The following is an 11,552-nucleotide window of genomic DNA, read 5'->3' on the forward strand; positions in this document are numbered from 1 at the left end:
GCTGAGTCAGGGGCTACACCCCACCAGTGTGTTGCGACTGGAGCCCTGCTGATTCAGTGGCAAACTGCTTTGCCACTCCTAGGGCCCTGGGCTGGGATGCAGTGGAGACGGTAGGCCTGCGTCCCCCTCCCCCCTTCCCTAACCACCCTGGGAGGGAGTGCCATCCTCTGCGGGTGTAGACAGAGGATCCTGAGTGCCACTGGCCCCGCCTGCCAGACTATTGTACAAGTCCCGCCTGTGGCAAGGTCGGGGACTGCTGACTACCCAGCCAGCCCTGCCCAGCTTGCGAGCCTGGGACTGCAAACTGCTTGCCTGCCCCGCCCTGCCTGAGGGCCAGACCGCTTGTAAGCCTGCCCCACTGGGGGCTGGGGCTAAAGACTTGTGAATGGGCACTGCTTATTCCCCATAAAGGGAGACGCTGTGGCCTTCCTTGGAGCCTGGGCCCAAGGAAGGGTCGCGATGCCCCAGCTGGATGCTGCCACCGACTTACAAGGTCATAAGGCAATTTCCAGTTTGAAGGAAAACATTTGAGTCAAAAGGATTTCCTAAATGGACTCATTCAGTGTGTTATTTCTCTGACTCCAGGAATTATTATTTAAGATGTGCTACATAAATGGGCATTAGATAATCAGTTATGTGCCATTTCCCTAAATTGTTACTGGTGTGCATAACTCAATTAAAATGTTTTATGGAGCATTTTCGTTTTGCTTTACTAACCCATTCTAGTTGGTACTCACAAAGTACTGGACTTCACAGACAAATGGTCTAGCAGCCTTCTAGGGCACATCCTATGATCCTGTGTCTGATAAGTATATTTCACTTTTATTCTCTTAATTCACTTAATTCCACTTAAAACCTAGACTGCGACTTTCAGTGCTGCCTAAGGAATTTAGACACACAGCTTCCATTGAAATGAATAGGAATTGTGCATCTAAATCCCCTAAATGGCTTTGAAAAGCTCAGACCTTAAGTGCCACTTAAATGTTCCAAGGATTTCACAGGGGTCCTCTGCACTAGAGCGTGAAATTCACCCCTATGCAGAGAGAGTGAATAAGATCTGTGCAACTCAAGCCATCAAAATAGGATGTAAGTGGTGGGGGAAGGGAAGCAAAGAGCGGCTTCCAGCTGAGTCACAGCCGTGGTTCTGTGCAGACAACCATCAGTTGGGACTTTGGTTAACGGACTAAGTCTGACTCAGTGTGCAGCCAGCAGTTGACAGGTATAACTTGACTCTGTACTGCCTGTATAACCTCCCTGCCTCCAACACACACCACCCTGAATTGCATTTTACCAATTTGTTTTAATTCTCAGAGAGTGATTAGTCAGGTAGGGTGTGCTGGGGACAGGTTCTGACCACTACCAAAAAGCTGCTGCTAGCTTTCCGCTTGCAAGTCTTGCATGGCACAGCATTTTCAACCTTGCATCATGGCGCTACAACACTGAGGTATTGCACTGCAAACATCGCCACTTAGCAAAACATCATGGCGTTGTGACACTCAAAATCTGTGTGCCCAACTGCACTTAAGAAATACATGCCCACTTCTAGGAAGGAGGTTATTTCATTTTACTTTTCACCATCTTCTCTGGTTTGGGTCTCATGGCTTGTAAAATTTCAATCAGCTCTGGCAATAATAGTGCTTTGTCACCTTTGTTAAGCATTTTGAGATCAGTGGCGATGATAAGAAAAATCTCTAGGTCTTAAGTGTTGTTGTTATTACATTAGAATCAGGCATATATTTCATTAGGGTAGATAGGGGGCTGCATAGCATGTAGTTTAACTGAAAACTGTTAAATCCTGCCATTAAAACTGCACTGAAAATTCTCTAATGATGATAATCAAAATATTTTTTCTTCCAAAAAATGTTCCCAGGAAACTTTATAGGAAAGGTAAATGAACACTTACCATAAAAGACTATAAAGTAACAAACTAATATTCTAAACAAGGGTCATTTTCCCATCACTTACATGGAGTTTACACAATTGAAACTGCATTAACTTCAAAGGTGTTAATTGTTATTCACAATAGTGTAACTAAGAGCAGACTCAGGCCCAGTATTGAGAAAAAAAATTGTTTTTTTTCATAACCATGAAATATTCTGGCATTTCTCCTGAATCTTGTCTTCACTGGAAAATATGATTATGTTAGAACATAATCTTGAAGAGTCATGTTAACTAATGTTATGTTAAACATAATTTAGCAGTCAGTGTAGACAGGGAAAGGTGGGTTTAATGGGGTGTCAGCCAGCCATCTGAAATATCTTGGAGTGATTCTGGATCATAGCTTCACCTACCGCCAACATCTGACACAGAGCACTGCCAAGATAAAGGCTAGGGATAATATAAACCACAGGATAGCCAGGATCAGATGTTTACACCTTTTGGACAGCTACTTTGGCCCTTGTCTTCTCAGCAGCTGAGTATTGTACACTCGTAGGGGCAGGTAGTTCACATACAAAGTTCTCATAGCAGTGCTATGAGAATTGTCACAGGAGTGTGTCTAAATTTCTTAGGCAGCACTGAAAGTCTCAGGTTTTAAGTGGCTGAATGAATTGAGAGAATGAAAGTCAGCACCAGGAATCTGACTCCCCGACCTCACCCATATCTTACCACCATCCCTTTAAAGGGAAGCAGCACTAATATGAGAATACAGCCTTGAGGCAATTAACCCAGACTTGCTCATCTACAATGATCTCCAAAACCCCAGGACCTGAGATGCCATCTTTAAGTCCAGGAACCTTTTCTAGTTAGTGCCAAAAACTCCCAAAACCTCAGGATTGTCATCCAAAGACAAGTAGTGGAGGCTGTGGGAAAACAGCAGAGTCAAGAATCAAGATCTGGTTACAGAGCCTGCAGACCAACCATCTGGCTTCACCAGGCCATGTAAGATACGGATCACAGTGAACTGCATCAGAATGTCAAATTGGTATTGCAATTACCTAGTACAGAAAGACAGCCCCATATGTGAATGTGAAGAAGACACCCAAACTATGGAATATCAAGTGAACTGCTGCCCTCCAAGATCCTCCAGAGGACAGCCTTGATTCATTCCATGCCCCCACAAGCCATAGGCATGAATTCCTGATTCAAGCCATCTCCAAACTTGAAGGTAGACCTTTGAATGTTACTTTTCATGTCCACCATACAAAAGAGGCAGAAACTGGCCATGGATTGTCACAATACTAAACCTAACTTGGCCCAGTCTATGTTGACTTTTAAATCATGTTTTACATCATGTTAACATGACTCCTTCCCCTCCTATTCTAACATGCCCTCATTTTTTTTTAACAAAAATAAGCCCTTACATTCTTCAGACTGCAGCTCTTGTTGGGAAGGAGATTAAGACAGAAAACATAGCTGACTATGTAACAAATGGGTAAACAAAAGTGTTCAAAGATGTTGCAAGGTAAAACTATTAATACAGCTGGAGTACTTGAGGCAACTACAGTAGTTCAGAATAACTAGGAGTTTCCATTCTGGTGCCCTATTTTCAGTTGCTCATCCTTTAAATAATTTTCACCTTGAGAGCTGAAATTTTCCTGGCCCTGTGTCCAACTTGAGAGCACATTTTTGTAAAATTTGAACAAAAACAGTTCAGGGATGTTTGAGAATGTGGGCAGTGGGGGAAGAAACCTTTTCTCGGTTATTAAAAAAACAACTGGGAGTTTTAAATATCGCTGTAGCACAGACGTGGGTGACAGCAGAAAGTTGAAACGTGGCAAGGAGAAGAGAGTTCACTGTTCCTGTGAAAATCGGTTTTGATTTGCCCATGTAATAAGCCTTCAATTGTAGTTTGTGCGTGCAAGGTTTAGCAATGCTGGCACTTTATAAACCATTGTAAAAGAAAGAGCTGTAGTGCGCATAGGAGCATAGTTAAAATAGTGAGCCCTCCATCATTCAGGCTGAGAGGCAGCACCAAGTCGGTGCCTTGCTGAAACCCCACTTTTAAGCCGCCAACATAGGTAGCGAAGCAGGCTGCTAGGAAACCTGTGTGTGTGTGGCTGAATGGTTAAGGTGCTTGACTACAACGCTGAGTTGGTGGCTCGCTTGCTCTCATGCTGAAAGTACACCCAGGTGTCAAATAAGTCCCTGATCCACCAGGTCAGGACAGGCAAAAGTGGTTGGATGTGAGGCTTGATCACTCCCTTGTGTGCGGTTGGCTCCCTGTCACCGAGGGGACGTTTGCCCTCATTAAGATACTGTTGTACCAGTATCGTTTTGGCAGTGTCTGAATTTTTAGTGACAGAAGGTTGCCGTTTTAATGTTCTCCTGGGGTAGGTTTTCGGGCAGACTACGTGGGAATATTCATGCAGCTGGACAGGAGGCCCCAGGGCATGGGCAGTCTAATGCTTGCAGAGCCCTGGCTATCTGTGGAGCCTGCTGATGTGGGGGTTAAATAAAGGGGCTCCGGCGAGCAGGGGCAAGGGAAGTGAGGGGAGCCCTGTGGGAGGCGTTCTCTGAACCCAGCCAGCTGTTAGCAGCGTTCGGGCCAGGCTCAGCCGCGCAGCCCCCGGCAGATGCTTTGTCCCCGGGTGTTTTACACTGCGGGAGCCCGGCCGCTTCTGCCAAAACCGCGGAGCACCGGAGCCCGCGCTGAACCGCGAGGAGCGGAGAACCACCGAGCTCTCTCCCAACCCAGCCCGCCCCCCAGTCCCCGGCCGGGGCTAGCAGGCACGAAGGGCTCCCCTCCCAGGACATGCCGTGGCGGATCGGACCTTCGCAGACTCCCCTTTTTCTCTGGGTCAGAGCCTGGCTGCGTGAAGCAACGCCGCCTGCTCAGAGGCGGAGCCGGGCCCCGGTGCAGGGGGCGATGAGCCGCCGAGCTGAGTGGGTTCGCAGCCGGGGGCTGGGCTCAGTCACGATTCCGGTTCCCGAAGCCAATAGCTGCATTTGGCTTGCTGCGCTCCCCGCTTCCCTGCTGCCGGGCGCTTCCCTGTCTTTTTTTTTAAAACAAGTTGCTGCTGGAACGCATTTCCTTCCCTGTAGTGTAAACGGAACAGCTGCGGTTTGGCCCAGCAACTGTAGGCAGGCAACCAGCGGGGTGAGCCCAGCTCCCCTGTCCGTCTTTCTTCCTCACCCCGCCGGCTTTATTGACCTGGAGCAATGATTAACGAGGAAGGAGCCCTCTGCTCTTAGGGACTCTTTGATTCCAGGCTCTCGGAACAATGGACAACAAAGCTCCAGGCCGACACCCAAGCAATGCCGCACGCCTGTCGAAAACACACACTAACTCCGACCCACGCCTCCGCCCCGTTAAAGCGGCCCCTCTCCGCCAATTAACGCGGCTCGCCCGGCGGGGCGAACACACCCGGCCTTTTCTGACCGCCAGGCCGCTTTCCCTCGGAGAGACTTTTTAAGGTCACCAGCGATCTTCACCGCTTAACAGCCCCTCGCCGCATAAAAGACGGTGATATCGGGGTTTCAGCTCCACTGCGGATAATAAACAGAGGCCGGGCTGCGCAGGAAACGATCAGATTAGAGCGTCCCCCCTTCACCGCTGTGAAGAGCAATCAAGGACAAATGCAACATTGGCCCCGCGTCCCTGCGAGCGAGTTTTCCGCAAGGTTTTAGTTAAAAGCCAGGCTAAAATCAACACAGACACATGGGGGATGGGGGGGGGGGGGATGCAGTGGCGCAACCCGTTGCTTTCAAGATCAGGATTTCGAGGAGATCACTGGGAGGAGAAGGTGCCTTTTGTTCCTCCTACAATTGCACCCTTTGTTGTGTAGTCGCTCTGCTGCTATGTGTGAACTTTACCAGAAGGAAACAAAAGCCTCAGCCGCGCTGCCCTGGTTGCCGCGTCCCCCCGCCCCGCCTTCACCTGCCCCCACCGCCTCTTTCTCCTTCCTCCCGCTGAGCTGCTGTTGCTGCTTGTTTGCACTCAGCTTATCCGGAGCGGAAATTCCTTTCCGTTTTTGTGAATGACAAACTCATTAACAATTCATCAACACAACCTGTTCCAGCCGGCCCGTCGCCACAGCAACAGCCCCTTCCGCGCGCCCTCATTGGCTGAGCGAGAGAATGTATCCATTGAGACGTTCCATGTTTGTATCCATTGAGGAGCAGCCTGGCGCTGGGGGTGTGCGGGGCTGATTAAAAGGGACATTGATCACATCAAGGGGAGCGAGCGGAGGAGGAGGGGGGGAAATCACGTTGTGAGAAGGAAGCAGGGGAGTCGGGGCTGATGAGCTGCACACAAGGCAGAGAGGCAGCAGAGGGAGCGGAATAACACAAGCTCAGGGGCCAGGGCAGTCTTTTTGTGCTCGGCAAAGGAGTGCAAGTCAGGGGCACCTTAATTGGATTTCATTCACTCGGGGAGGAGAGAAAGCTCGGGCGTCTGGACGCGAGACAGCGATTCCAGCCGGGTTCATTCAGGGCTTCATTGACAAAAAAAAAAGGGAGGCAGTTCAGGCGTGCTGCAAACACACGCCTTCGGGAGTCCGGGCTCTTTGATCCCCCCCGCAAATCTATTGCTGTCCGTGCAGGGGAGGGACACGGGGGGGGGGCCCTGTGCGTTAGTGATTCATTTTTCTTGGAGGGGGAGGGAATTAAGTTGTGCAGAGTTTAGCGGGCGCGGAGGGGAGATTTCAGCCGAGTTTGCGAGCCAGCCTCATGGCCCGGTGAGCGGGGAGTTTAGCAGGCACGCTCCGCTCGGCCAGCCGTTCCTCATGCTGGATACGTTCAGACCCGTTCCCTTCGCGTCGGGCATGGCTGTTAGCAAAACCGGGGCTTGGCTGAACGAGCAGCTGGCGCTGGGGAACGAGCGGCTGCTGCTGATGGACTGCCGGGCGCCCGAGTTGTACGAGTCGTCCCACATCGAGTCGGCCATCCACGTCGCCCTGCCGGGCATCATGCTGAGGCGGCTGCAGAAGGGGAACCTGCCCCTTCGCGCCCTCTTCTCCAGCAGCGACGAGGATCGGGAGAAGCTGGCCCGGCGCTGCGGGACGGACACCGTGGTGCTGTACGACGAGCACAGCCGCGCCTGGAACGAGAACACGGGCGGGGAGGGCGAGGCGGTGCTGGGCTTGCTGCTCAAGCGGCTGAAAGAGGAAGGCTGCAAAGCGTTTTATCTGGAAGGTGAGGGGTTAAAGGGACCTACTTGGGACCGGCCCAAATCCCGCTGCTCGGGGGGGTCTGCCCCGGAGAACCTAGAGCTGGGTGGGTTTTGGGGGGCCCAGTAATCCCGGCACTGAGGGAAGCGAAGCGATCGCCTGGGGGGGTATTTCAGCCGGAGCCGATCGGTGCACATGCCTCGAGCTTAGCCGGGTTTATGAGTCTCCGCTGCGCAGGAGCCATCCCAGGACGTGCGGCGGCTTCCCAGCGCTGCCTAGTGCCTTCCCCCCGGGGTGCACCCACCTCCCTGACACGTGGGGCGGCTTTCCCCCTGGGCGCGGCGGGGAGACGAAGTCAGCCGGGCACGGGAGAGTGCTCCCGGTGCGGAATCGGTAGCAGGCGAAGCCGGGAGGAAGGGAAGGGGTTGGGGCTGGAGGAAGGCTCTGCTGGAGGGAAAAGCATCGAGCCCCCATGTGGACTGGAGTAATGCCCCCCGCTAGCCAGGCGATCTTCCTAAAACTTACCGCCCTACGTGGCTTTATTTGGGCCCCTCTCTGTGAGCATCTGACTTGGGGGAGATCCGTGTTAGCGGGGGAGGGAGAAGCGCAGTAACTTGCCAGCCTAGCTCAGATTGCATTTGTGATTTGCTTTTCTTCCCCAGGCGGCTTCAGCAAGTTCCAGGCCGAATTCGCCCTGCACTGTGAAACCAACCTGGACAGCTCGTGTAGCAGCAGCAGCTCTCCTTCCCTGCCAGTCCTGGGCTTAGGAGGCCTGCGAATCAGCTCCGATTCGTCTTCCGACATTGAATCTGACACTGACCGAGACCCCAATAGTGCCACTGACTCCGACGGCAGTCCTCTGTCCAACAACCAGCCTTCCTTCCCCGTCGAGATTTTACCCTACCTCTACTTGGGCTGTGCTAAGGACTCCACCAATCTGGACATTTTAGAAGAGTTTGGCATTAAATACATCTTGAATGTGACCCCGAATCTGCCGAATCTCTTCGAGAATGCCGGAGAGTTTAAATACAAGCAGATCCCAATCTCTGATCACTGGAGTCAGAACTTGTCTCAGTTCTTTCCTGAGGCCATCTCTTTCATAGGTGAGCCCTAATGAATTATGACGGCTAAATGACCACCAGTTGTTTCTCATTGGCACTGAAGTATCATTGCACTTAATCTTTTGTAGTTGTTAGCTGAATGTCTCAACATAACTGCTGGGCAATCTTCTGCTTTGAAAACTGATTTAAATTAAAAGGGCGGATAGAATTTGGGGTTTTTTGGGTTTTTTTTTTTAGATTTAGGCGACAAACTCTGTGGAATTATCAGCTATATTCACAGGGTGCAAATATGTTGATTTTGTATTTTGAGATCATCCCGTAACAATCTAGATCAGTGTGATACATTTGGGGAATAAAGAGAATCCACACTGGTGAATTTATTAATGGTAGTTTTATTATTATTAGTTCTCTAGTTAAAAAACCACCAGAGTTGATGTTTTAAAATTTTTTATTTGATGTTTCCAAGAGGGAATTCCATTTAAAAGTAATTTCAGATTTCGATTTAGCTGGATCGCCTTTAAATAAGTTTGTCCGTTAGTTTTCAAAATATAAATCAGTGAGAAGTTCTGCCTAAAACCGAGGGTGCAAGATACAGCCACTTCACACATCACCCCGACTAGATAGTACACACACCTCAAAGCTCTTTCATGTTACTTATTCAGTTTGTTGTTGTTCCCATGATGGGTCAGCGAGAAAAACCTGTGACCTCTTAGTATTATTATTAGTTGATTTCTTTTCTTAATGGGGGGAGGGAGGGGGTTATGGACGGGCATCATATTATGTGTTGGAAAACTGTGTTGTAATCCGGTCGAGAGGTACCGGTGCTAGTGAAGTATGTAGGTAATCTGAGCGCAGCAAGAAGAAATGTGGGCTGGAAGCCACGAAGAAACTAATCTCCAGGCATTGTAATGCATTTCCTTTTACAAAGGAACCCATTTTCCAGCAACGTTGACATCCTGTTCCTCCTAATGGGCTGTCCCCTGTGACTTCCCTCTTTCTTTTCAAATGCCTGAATACCTCCATTGTTAGCAGCACAACAGTTGGGGAATAATTTAATAGACCTTTGCAGTCTGCTTGTCTGTGTAAAAAGCATTCAGTGGCATATGGCGTGGTTTCCAGTTTTCACATGCTGGGGGAACATGTACACAGGGGAGACTTTTTTTTTTCCCTTTGGGCAAGCATTCAATACAAATAGCATCTTTGAAAACAGAAAGTCTGAAAGGGGTCGCAGACGCGCCCCTCCCCCTGCAGCATGTTCCCTCTGAACCCACTGTGAGGTTTCAGCAGCCTTCTGATTTACACGCAATTCTGAGCTTGGGGTCCGAATCCAGTCTTACTTTTGTTTAGCATGAGTGTTACTGTCTCCCCTCTTGATTCACACTAGGACTAAGTGAGACTGGAATCAGCCCCGTCACCTCTGTCCTGTGTCACACCTTTGGTCTTATGTCCCCCTCTCTCTGTGTGTGCAGATGAAGCTCGGAGCAAGAACTGTGGAGTCCTGGTGCACTGCTTAGCAGGGATAAGCCGCTCGGTCACTGTGACCGTCGCATACCTCATGCAGAAGCTCAACTTGTCCATGAACGACGCCTATGACATCGTCAAGATGAAGAAATCCAACATCTCACCCAACTTCAACTTCATGGGCCAGCTGCTGGACTTTGAGCGGACCCTGGGGCTCAGCAGCCCCTGTGACAATCGGGTGTCCAGCCAGCAGCTGTACTTCACCGCTCCCTCCAACCAGAACGTCTTCCAAGTGGATTCCCGGCAATCCACGTGAGCCCTGCCAAATCGATTCCCTCCACGTCCCGATCGTGTGATCATTCCTCAATGGTTTCTCTGTGGCAGCGGTAAGGCAATGGAGCTTGCTCTCTTGTGCTCGCTGGGACTGAAAAGCAGCTACCAGTGCACGCTAGAAAAGGTTACAAGGTATGGGACCGGCTCTTGCAAAGGGAGGGAACTTGCCTAGTTCTCCCAGAAGGAACATGTAGTACCGCCCGAAGGCCGGCAGCACGCTTGCTTGATGCACAAACACTCCCTTGGCAGCGGGCAGTGACTTAGAAATGAGGACTTAGTAGGGTGAGATTGGACATTATGAGCACGTGTCCTCTAGCGACTGGAAATTTGCTACTTCCTTCTTTGCTTTTGGATCTGTAACATGTATTGTTGTCTTCAGTGAAGACTGGTTCGTTTTTGTTTTTGTTTTAATTTAGCGGAGCCAAAGAGCAGGGTTTCAACTCAGTGTATTTGGAGCACTTGTTTTGCCGAGAGCTCTGTTTAGGCTACTTGATCAGTGTAAATATTTGATCTTAAATTGATTGGCAGTGGTTTTTATTTCGTAACTTTCGCATATAGAAAAGAAATCAACCCAAAGGATGTCTACATTTTTGTGCACTTCATAAATTATGGTTCTGTCCCCTGCCCCCTGGCAAAGAATACATTTGCAGCATGTCTAATTTTATTGTTCAACTGAGCTGAGGCAACCCTGATAGAGAATGTCTATCATCAGAGGTTTGCTACTCACGTTATGTGAATAAATAGTCTCTTCCTTTTTTTTTAATTTTTCTTTTCCTTGTAAGTCCCCACCCCTTGTGCTGCTTTTCTCATTTTTTTTTTTTTTTTAAAAAAAACCTTTGTAAATAGATCATCTTGGAAGAGATTTGTCTTCAGAAAAAAATTCAGATACTCTGAACAGTGCTTTATCTCTGTACAAACTCTTCAGGGAGCTTCACCTCAAATGCAATATTTCGTCTTTTTTTTTTTTTTTTTTTTTTGTAGTATAAAACTGGAAGTACATGTGTGCTTGTGCATACGCAAGGTGAAATTGCACACCATTGCCAGTGAGGGAGAGCCTAATTCTCATGGTGTAAAAGCTGGAATTTATTATAAGAATGTACATTTTTAAATTATTAATAAATAACTATTTTTGGCTATTGAGAATCTGACTGGTTTGTTTCCCTTGTAGGTGTGTGATTAATTGCATGCACTTCTGAATATTTTTAAGGAAAGGGCATGTCTCTTAACAACATGTTTGTACAGCTCATGCGCAATAAAGCCCTGATCCTGTCTTAGGCCCACTGTAATCGCCATTAATAATTAATGCACTGATAGCGCTATCAGCTTGGCCTGGCAGGGAGGATGGATTTGGATATCTCTGATTATTCACAGGAAGGATAGAGCAGATCTAGAAACAGCACAGACTTCTCCATGCTGTCCCATCTGCATACTGCTATCCTATGGTGGCCAGACTCTTTCTAGGGATTTTGGGGGGGGGAGATTTGGTTTCTATGCCTATTGAATAATTTTGGCCTTTCTACTGAGCAAGCCAAAAGGCCGTGTTTTCTGTGGTGTGGTTACTTATCCACTACTAACGGGTTTGAAACCAGCTTATTTGACTGAGATGCATAACAGTTCATGGAGACTGAATTGACTGTCAGTCGCTGTT

At 48.9% G+C, this 11,552-nt stretch overlaps 1 protein-coding gene across 1 annotated transcript; it reads left to right on the top strand.

Moving 5' to 3' along the window:
- Positions 1–5,617: 5,617 nt before the first annotated feature.
- On the top strand, positions 5,618–11,047 carry DUSP6 (dual specificity phosphatase 6). Its single transcript, XM_067559842.1, has 3 exons — positions 5,618–7,074; positions 7,712–8,152; positions 9,580–11,047. Exons 1-3 carry the CDS (start codon positions 6,666–6,668, stop codon positions 9,885–9,887), a joined length of 1,158 nt encoding a protein of 385 aa, XP_067415943.1. The 5' UTR covers positions 5,618–6,665; the 3' UTR covers positions 9,888–11,047.
- Positions 11,048–11,552: the final 505 nt, after the last annotated feature.

The sequence above is a fragment of the Emydura macquarii genome, unplaced genomic scaffold (genome assembly GCF_026122565.2).
Source record: "Emydura macquarii macquarii isolate MOO-44397 ecotype Brisbane River unplaced genomic scaffold, CSIRO-AGI_Emac_v2 contig_2205, whole genome shotgun sequence".
NCBI lineage: Eukaryota > Metazoa > Chordata > Testudines > Chelidae > Emydura > Emydura macquarii.